We start from the raw sequence: 10,051 nt of genomic DNA on the forward strand, positions 1-10,051 counted from the left end.
ACAGATGCACTCCTTACCCTCTGTTTTCTACATTATTTAGCCTACTATAATTACAATCCCATAATATTATTGTGAAATAATATAATAAAATGGGACATTCTGCATAATGATACAATCTTTCAATACAAGTTTGAATATGCCTACAGGACCTTTTGACAAATCATGGTATTATTATTATTATTACATTATTATTATTTGTTTTGAAATAATAATAATTAAAAATCAAATAGGAAACCAAAAAATTACAATAGCGTCTATCTGTGCTATCTGGGACCCATAAAAATGTGTCTGTAACCCACAAATGGGTCCTGACCCACTGTTTGGGAACCAGTAGTAGACAGACTGACAGTCCGAAGAAGCAAACGTTCGCAAGAGAAAAACCAGAGGCGTCAATTATTGGGTATGGCAAGCAATGGCAGCTGCCATACCTTGGCTACTAGGGGGAAACTAGAAAAGAAAATTTCGAAGAAATTTTAAGTGTGCCTGCAGCTCGCTAAGTGTGTGCAACCTTGTATGTGTTAACGTTAGCATCTTTGTTAGCATTAGCATTTGTTAGCATTAGCATGTGTTAGCATTAGCAATATGGTTTCTTGTTTTTAAGAAATAGGCTCCTCCCACAAGTTCCGCAAGGCGATTACGTTGTCCCGTCGCTCCCGAGATCGTTTGTGTTTCGTTTTGAGAGGGTCGTTCCCCCTGAAAAACACGTTTTGGCATGAAACGGTTACGTTTTGCGCGTTTGTGGTGCCCCCTATGGGTCGAAGTGGAAATGCTTTTGGGTATATGTTCAGTATAGCGCCCCCCACTTGTGGTTAAAATTTGGTGTTGACTGGATGTTTCGTTTGTGATTTATGGCTACTTCTTACAAAACGGGCTCCTCCCGCTAACTTTGGAACCCTGTTACGGAAGAACGGTATGGACTATCAAAATATCGTTTAAATATGTTTATCGCATGAGTCCATAGATTGTGTGTATCGATTTTTGTGACATTTGGAGAAAATATGTAGGAAAAGGAGCAAAAAGTGTGTTTTGAAGAAAATTCAAAATGGCGGAAAATCTATCCTGACGCAAATGGGCGTGGCCTATATAAAGAGATGCATCATGACCCAAGGAATCCAGGGAAAAAGGAATTTTAATTTTCCGACCCACGGTTCAAGAGTTACAGGCCGAAAGGTAAAGTGGACTGTTATAGCGCCACCATGAGGCCAACTGACGAAATTATTTTTTATTTAATCCTTGATATCATTATAAATCTCCTCTCCAAGTTTTGAAACTGTAGCCCCTATGGTTTGCGAGAAAAAAAATATTGAATGTGAGTTTTTGCGATTCCCATTATAAGTCAATGGGTAAAATTAATTCACTAATAAATTAATATCAATTAAACGATACAACTTTTCTCTTAGAAAAGTAATAGCACACCATTCCCGGCCGAGCCGCACGTTTTGATGTATATATTGCGGCGGTGGCGTAAATTGTGCGGCAGTTATTACGAGCAGAAATTTGCAAGAACATGACTTACTTACTGACTTAAGTATGGCGGATTACAATAAGTGTTTTGCCATTGCATGGCAGGCACACTTAATAATAAAATGTACTTTTCATTGTGCCTGTTGCTAAGGTATGGCAACATGACTGGTGTGGTGTCTTTGCTGAACTGACGCCACTGAGAAAAACAGTAGAGATGGACCGTATTTTTTGTCCCTCGTTGCGCACAGTAGGAACAGGAAGTAGCTTTAGTGTACATCAAAACATAAACATTTCCAACTTGCCAAGCGTTGTCTTATTAGTTACTGCAAAAAAGGAATGGAAAGTATCACTCCCAAATCATTGAATAACGATTCACGCTGCGTAGGCCTATGCTGTTCTTTTAACACAGGTTCAGACGTCTATCGATGTGTAAGTAACGTCAGAGCAGCTCCATTATCAAGGTTAGCTCTTTTTAGCTAACGGCTATGCACACCCGTCGGGTCCCCGGCAACAGCTTAATTTGATTGATTTATGGATCCAGAGATGGATTGAGTGGTTCAATTCTTACAATCGATGCTTTTGTTCTTGATGTAGAGTTATGTAAGGTCATCTAACGTGGCATGCAGCGACTAGACTAGTCGAACTAGTCTTTCTTCGATGATTACGTTAGTATTAATGCTGTCAGGCATACTGCCATACATTCTTAACTATGACTAAATGTACAACTTCTGTGAGCTAGTTTTATGTATCACTCACGAATACCGTGTCAGTCTTGAGTTTGTTGTGTTAGGCTGACAAAAGATGAAGCTGTATTAGCTGAGGTCCTTGTCGTGAAATGATAAGAATTGATAGTGGAACCTGTAAAGCAGGATGTGTGTGATTTTTATGATAACATCACTGGGTTTCAACTTTCAACCATGGATGTAGGTGTCAATGTGGTCGTTCACCTCACCTCTGACAGTAATCCTACAAATGACATGCCATAATGTCAGTGTTTGCCTGCATTAGGGCTGTAGGTTACCATCATCAAATATTAGTAATAATTGTCATACAATAATTGCGATTCATGATTTGATTGTTTTTGCCATTGAACATAGGCTATAAATAGAAATTGCGCAGGGCAGATATGACAGATAATGTAAGCTAAACTATACTGAAGTATACAAAGAAATGAGTGTTAATGACACTTATGACAGGTATACTAGTAATCAAAAAAATAAATGTACTATGAATAGTAGATCTCATAGATCCAGTAGACCTATGAGATTTTAGATCTGCTATTTTTGAAGAAAAATAAATGTTATGAACATTTTCCAACATTTATTTCAACAAAATATGTTTTGCCCTTTTGATTATGGAAAATAAAAATATTTGATAACAAAAAAAAAAAATATATGTTTTGCCCCAAATTGAGACCAGGTTGAGAGTAGTTAACTCATTGAGTGCCTATCCCGAATTAGTTCGGGATATATGATCGTATCACAGGGTGCCTATCCCGAACAAGTTCGGGATATAAAAAAAAAAAAAAAAAAAAAAAAAATTTTTTTTTTTTTTTTTTTGAAAAAAATTTTTTTGAATTTTTTTTTTTTTTTTTTGGACCCCATCAAATCTGGTGAACATGATTTCAATCGCGATTTTGCATGTTCCACCCCCATACAACCCCATCTAACATACAGGGCAGCCATTTTTGTTTACATTACATGTAAAACATAAGGGCGATTATCTCAAGAATGCCTGAACGGATTTCCAATCGGATTTTTTTGTTTGAAAGCTGTGAACAAACTGCACAAATCCACTCTGGATTGCATTGGATTTTTCAGAGCTCATTCTTCTCTGTTTTTTTCCCATGCATGAGGTGTGCAAGGTTTAATCATGGCTAAGTTGACGAAAATAAGGCTTCTAAAATGCTTGGTAGCCAATAGCTAACTTCAAGCTAACTTCATCCTCTTCCTGTACATGCAGTCATGCACAAAGGAAAGTGTTCAGGCAAGTCATGGCTGCAGGGCTTCTGCATATACCAGCATATCTCTATGGGATTTTCTCTGGCCACTGGGCGCCCTCTAGTGGTGAAAGGGGTGGCACTAAATGAGTTAAGAGAGAGAGAGAGTGGACAACGATGTGTAAATAGTGAGAAATGACAATTTAATCCAGCTGTTTTTATACAGATGAATAGAAATAAAAAATATTGTGATTAATGGCTCGACAAGTAATTGCCTAAAAACTGAGTTACGGCAGGCTTTTTTGTTGTTTCAGTCATAACCAACTATGTAGATTATGTTACTTATGTGCTGTATAGTGTGTGCCAGCGCCTACGTCATTGTAGTCCTTAGTGGCCATTTCTTGGGTAAAAACACAGGTGTTTCAATTGTTTGATTGCATAGAACTAATGCTATAGTCTAATCAGAACACCTGTGTAAGGCTGTGTTTACCCAAGAAATGGCCGCTCTTAGAACTACATTTGGCACACCCTATAGCATGCAGAGGGCATTCAGCTGTCACTTTTAACTGAAGAATGCTGCAGTATTGCAGTCCTGAATACCACACATAACCACTCTGACAGACTTTCAATCGCTCACATCACTAATTGAAACTAAGCAATCGATCACACGCTCCTTGCTCCAACTAACCTAGATACAGATTCTCCCATTACCTACATTTTCTAGAAAGGCACATTTTCACTTACTGTAGGTTGGAATCACATTTTATGTGGAAACCAGTAAGACTCCCTAATCGGGAGATAATCGTCTGTCAGATCGGCAACCTCATGGTGGCGCTAGAAGAGGGGCATGTGAGAAATGAGGGGTGGAGGTTGTGGTTTGCCAGCCAAGGAGTGTGTGTGCAAAGTTTTGGCATGGATAGGGGCAACGGTGCTGGAGATAAGAGTAAGAGTAAAGAGTAAGAGTAGGTCAAAAGTGTGACGTGACGTGACGTGACGTGACGTGACGTGACGTGACGTGACCGACTGACGGACAGCCGGTGGATTTTCATAGTAACTTGCGACCTGACGGTCGCAATTAACGTCAACTTCAATCACTTCAGGTATTTGTCAATATGAAGCTGCCCCAGTTATCGAAGGTTGATTGTGAACTCATTAGATTTCTATTTGGCCCTCACCTCCTGCAAACAGATGGCTATGAATCCGAATTTTCCGAAATTCTAGAAAATGGAAATCACCCTACATCCTGGCTGCTATTTTGTCCACAAAGATCATTCATATTCGTTGCAAGTGGAATGGCTCCTGGTTTGCCCCGTTTAAAATCTATGGCATTGTTTATAATTTTTGCATGAATTTTGATTCTGCTGGATAAAAACAGAAGCCTATAGAAGGCATGTCTTTTTGTATGTTGATTTTTTTTTTTTTTTTTTTGGTACTTTTGCTCTGCCTATAGAATCTCATTGAATACTTTTTAGTGCTGTAAGCATTACTTATCTTCAGTCAGAAGTTTTCCAACATTTATTTCAACTAAATATATTTTTCCCCAAATAGCAAATAGAGACCAGGTTGAAAGTAGTTAAAAGAGAGAGAGAGAGAGAGAGAGGACAACAATGTGTAAATAGTGAGAAATGAAAAATTACATTTCATTCAATTTAATCCAGCTGTTTTTATACAGATACCATTCTACCGATTATTTAAAACATAAAAAGTATTGCGATCAGTGGCTCAAGTAATTGCCTAAAAACTGAGCTATGGCAGGCTGTTATGTTGTTTCAGTCATAACCAACTATGTAGATTATGTTACTTATGTGTAGTATAGCATGCAGAGGGCATTCAGCTTTTTTTTTCACTTTTAACTGAAGAATGCTGAAGTGTTGCTGTTTCTGAATAGCGCACACACATAACCACTCTGACAGATTTCCAATCGCTCACATCACTTATTGAAACTAAGGAATCGATCTCACTCTCCTCTGCTAACCAACTAACCTAGATACAGATGCTCCCATTACAGGCCTACATTTACTAGAAAGGCACATTTTCACTTACTGTAGGTAGGTATCACATTTTATCTGGAAATAAACTACAACATCAACCACTTCCAGTATTTGTCAATATGAAGCTTCCCCCTACATTTTGTTAAAATGTTTGAACCGCTTTCTAGGCAAGTTATCGAAGGTTGATTGTGAACTCATTAGATTTCTATTTGGCCCTCACTTCCTGCAAACGAATGGCTATTTTCAGAAATTGTTTGTTGAAAAAAAAATTGTTCTCAGAAATCAGAATTATTGTTATTAAAAGTGTGTTGTTGTTGGTAGTAGTACATATATATTTCAGACCTTTATAGATTGTTAGAACGTTTGAATTCAGACATGACAGAAATATATTTACCCATCCTTTAAGTGCTGATTTTAATGTATTCTTTTTAATTCATGCTAAACGCATATCATCATCTATCTACTCAAAGTTTAGGTCATATATCATACATAAATAGACCCCTTTGCCATTTATTGCTTCATTTCAAGTGGTTCAGGACAGGTTATACGTTTGTTATTTGTTACCAGAATAATCAAGTTAAAGTTAGTTAGAGTAATAAAACTGAGTGGTTAATCAGATGGATATTTGAAATTTGTTTGTAATTCAATCTTTTCTCCTTGAACTATTTTGGCTAGACCTTTCAAATCAATCTGTGGTTTAAATTGCATTAAAACACAGCAATAATGTTTATTTACTTTCATTTTACTTTCAAGTTTCTGCAAGTTGATTTTCATACCGTACTGAAATGGTATGCTTTGAGAAAATGGCTAGCAGCAATGTCAAGTATGCGGTAATAGTTAGTTGTAGCCTAGCTCTTTTCTGCCAAACGACCACCTGGTATGGGCCTTTAAGACGTTTGAATACATTTTACAATCAACCTGTTTGACAAAGCTTTTTCGTTGTGAGGACCATGTAGCTTGAAATGACGGTTGAGGAGTCATCGGCATGGCAGCAATCGTTGCATGGAAGCAAATTGTTAGAACTCATTGATCAGTTTCAAAGTAGACCTTTATCGGAGAAATAGGGTGTGCAGGAGGTCACAGAGGTCTCTGTTGTGCTCTTCTGACGCTGCATGTAAAACTCAGCTCCTTCCCAGAAGTTCCCACTAGACCCCTCAGTTTGCCCCAGACTTGTTCTTCTACAAGATGTCTCTCATTCCTCTCATTCTTTCTCTTTCTCTCTGCCATTCTCTAAGGCGCTCTCTCTCACTTTAGTTTCGGGTTGGATGTAAGCCAAACAATGTACCTAAAAGCTATCTATCTCTTGTTGTGTGTCTATAATGACAGGTGTCCCCTCTGTCGACACATTTTCTTAACGCTTTATCTCTTTATTTAAACCTTGACAGACATCATCAATTTACACGCCTGCGTTTTAAAATGGGTCAACGCCATGGGTGGAGTCTTACATCATACAGTACACGAAGTATCTACTTGTGGACAGTGCTTAAAGTTATACCATGTAACTTTTTTTATAAAACAAATCTTAAAATTGTCCTAACTGTTAAATCGCTAAAGTTTTAGAACCCCCACTCTGTTATTTTCAGCTTCTGAAGCCTTCTCTTTATATGTTTTCTATGAGTTGTGAGGGGGGGAGAATTTCCCGGCAAAATGATGTCATCTCCCACATGATACACTACCGGCCAATCACAGCGCCGATCATACACCACCGGCCAATCACAGCGAGTCTTGCTGTCTCTAAAGGAAGTAGCTTCCCTCAGCAACTGTGTTTACATTGGTGAAGGAATCTTGCTTGCTACTCCCTCAATCCTGGTCTAAAAATGATGGGAGACACGGCTCTACGGAATCGTATCGGCGAGGCGGAGGTGCTCGCGACGGCCGCGGGGGTCCGCGGACCCCCGTTCCGGTGGTCCGCGGCGACTCCGGCCGAAAAAAGCAATACCGCTACTGACCACTAGTTGAGCAGCTTCCACAGTACAGCTTTAAGTAGCTGTTGACAATATAAGTCCTGCTATCTGGGTTACTAGGAGTGTGGGCTCTAATGGTTGTCTCTGATTTGATTTCTGGCTGGCCGAACCATTTGTTGCATGTCACCTCCCTACTCCCCCCCCCCCCCCCCCCCCCCCCCCCACACTTAGCATCTCTAGAACACAATGCAGTTTAACAGCATTGTCTTCTTCTCCAGTTTCTGCAGGCTCCTCATCTTCTTCCTCTTCCTCCTCACCCTCTTCAGCGTCAGTGTCTTGTTCCTTGTTTTTCTCTTCCTCTTCTTTTCGCTTTCAGCCACACATCGATATCGGCTGATGTTTGCCGTTATCAGTCAATATCGGTATCGGCAAATTAAGCTGTTTTTGATAAGCCGATCTGGCTATGTTGGTGTGTTCGTTATTTGCAGCCTACCGAGAGAGTATATTCTGAACAGTTATTTCCTAATAATATAATATAATATAATAATAATTATTTTCCCTGGTCCAAAAGGGGAAATAAGACCAAAAACGAAATAAATGATCAGTATCGGCTATCGGCTAAATTATTATTATTATTGTTATTATTATTATTATTATTCACTGCTATGTTCCAGAATCAGGAATTGACAAGCCTAGGATTTAGGATGTAATGTGTTGTTGTTTTAAGCGTATATTCTGTTGCTTTGTTTCCTATGTTCTAAATTCATCTGTTGTTTGTGATTTATAGGATGTGATTGTGACAGTGAAGAGAGCTACAGGAACCTTCTCATTAGTAGGATGGTAAGTATCTGTTCCAGCATACTGTACACATTTGACTTTTGCATCACAAATCATAGTTACAATTGTCCATATTCACACTGTGACCATTTTGCTCCTACATCATACTAGGGGAGCAAAACAATAGGCTCAGGCCCATTCAACTACTAGGATGGTTAAAGGGATATTTCACTTTCAAAGAAACTTTTGGTCATTTTATTGTTTAATCAGGCTTTTATGAACATCCTGAACAGATTTTAATTTAATGCATTCATTATGTAGATATTTGATGTAAATATTATCAGGCCCTCCTCCTCCAGGACGCCTCCCCATACACACCCATTGTAACTTCAAACTCAATTTTAACCATCATAAATTCATCAAAAACACCCATTATTATTTCTGGTGACTCATAAAATCTCTCCCAGCCATTTACAATAGGCTTGTGCGCCTATACTGCCAGGAATTTTATTAATTTCCAAGTTAGCTTTAATCTAACCCAACAGGGATCATATTGTTGTAAAATGTAGTACTAGTACTATCCACTAGAGTGTGCCCAACGATAATCTCCTAGAGTCTGGACTAGCGAGTGGACAGCAGTAGACCCATAATGGCGGCGCCCATTGGCGGCCATTATGTCTCCCGGTCCGCCGAACGGGAGCTATAAAACACGATCCGAACGTCGTGCACACGCCATTTACACTCGTTTTTGCTCTTGAGTGACCAATCTGTCAGTCCAGCCATTTTTTTCCGAATGAAAATCGGTCTAGATATGGTAAAGTTTGATAAGAAAAACGTCAACATTCAATGCTGTAAAAAGGCCCATTCTATGTTATGGCCGAACGACTTCCGGGTTACGTCATCGATGATGTCACTTCCTTCGAATATGTAACTTTAGACTAAAATTAAGCTAGAAAGGTCATTTATAGCTCAAAAAATGTCAAAAAAATACCAAAATGATCAGAAAATGATCCCCAAGGCGACGTTTGGCGATCTGGCTGCCTCACCCTCCTCAAAATGGCGATGGAAGGCGATTTGGCTGTGAACTAGTTAATACCCTCCTAATACGTGAGCAGGCTGTGCTTTTTCGATAACTTTCATCATTTATTTCTAATAATTCTTTGGGAAAATAAAAATAAATAAATAAATAATACAATAAGAAATTAGTAAAAATAAATGAAAAAACACAACCTGCTCACGTATTAGGAGGTTAGCATGAGTCACCAGAAAAAATAAAGGGTGTTTTTAATGAATTTATCATGGTTTAAATGGAGTTTGAAGTTACAATGGGTGTGTATGGGGAGGCGTCTTGCAGGAGGAGGGCCTGATAACATTTACATCAAATATCTAAATATTGAATCAATCAAATTAAAATCTGTTCAATATCCCTTTAACACAACGCCTGCCACCATTCACTTACGCTTTGTTTGTGCATGTGTACACTGTAGAAGAAGAGGATACCAGCACTCACGGAATTGTCATTTAGGGCACTTTTATTAAAGTGTATCAGTTGGCATGGCACGCCACAAAGCAAACAAACAATCAGCGAACGTTTCGGCGTCAAGCCTTCATCAGCGTTGTATACAGAAGTCACCGGAAGTGTCATTTTATAGTGTCCGCAGGAAAGACAACTTCCCATGTCTGTGTGGGCGTTCTTAACTTCAGACCAACTTATACCACAAGTGCAGTCGAAATGCAGACTCATATAGCTCAAAATTAATTATACACATTCATAGAATTAGATACAATTTCCTAGAATATCAGAGTTCTTTGTAGTTTGTATATAGGGGTACATTTCAAAAACAAACAAAAGACAAAAATAAAGTTCTATACCGGCCACACTGAGGCACATCTGGCTGAGTCCTTTCCTGAGGAGAGTAATCGGGGAGTAATCGGGAGTAAAAAAGTAGAAAAGACAAAAACATTTTGTACTGCTG

At 38.8% G+C, this 10,051-nt stretch overlaps 1 protein-coding gene across 2 annotated transcripts in view; it reads left to right on the forward strand.

The window, feature by feature from the left end:
• Positions 1–1,784: 1,784 nt before the first annotated feature.
• LOC308307903 (cyclic AMP receptor 4) overlaps positions 1,785–10,051 on the forward strand; it is an 83,901-nt gene continuing 75,634 nt past the window's right edge. The window contains exons 1-2 of one of the 2 annotated variants that reach the window (XM_080753233.1): positions 1,785–1,893; positions 8,086–8,138. In XM_080753233.1, coding sequence (XP_080609359.1) covers positions 1,801–1,893; positions 8,086–8,138 — 146 coding nt within the window. In that variant the 5' untranslated portion in view covers positions 1,785–1,800. The remainder of the gene's footprint in view (positions 1,894–8,085; positions 8,139–10,051) is intronic. The other variant, XM_080753234.1, reaches the window with a different exon arrangement.

The sequence above is a fragment of the Nannobrachium achirus genome (assembly GCF_963921795.1).
Source record: "Nannobrachium achirus genome assembly, chromosome: 22".
NCBI classification, from domain to species: domain Eukaryota; kingdom Metazoa; phylum Chordata; class Actinopteri; order Myctophiformes; family Myctophidae; genus Nannobrachium; species Nannobrachium achirus.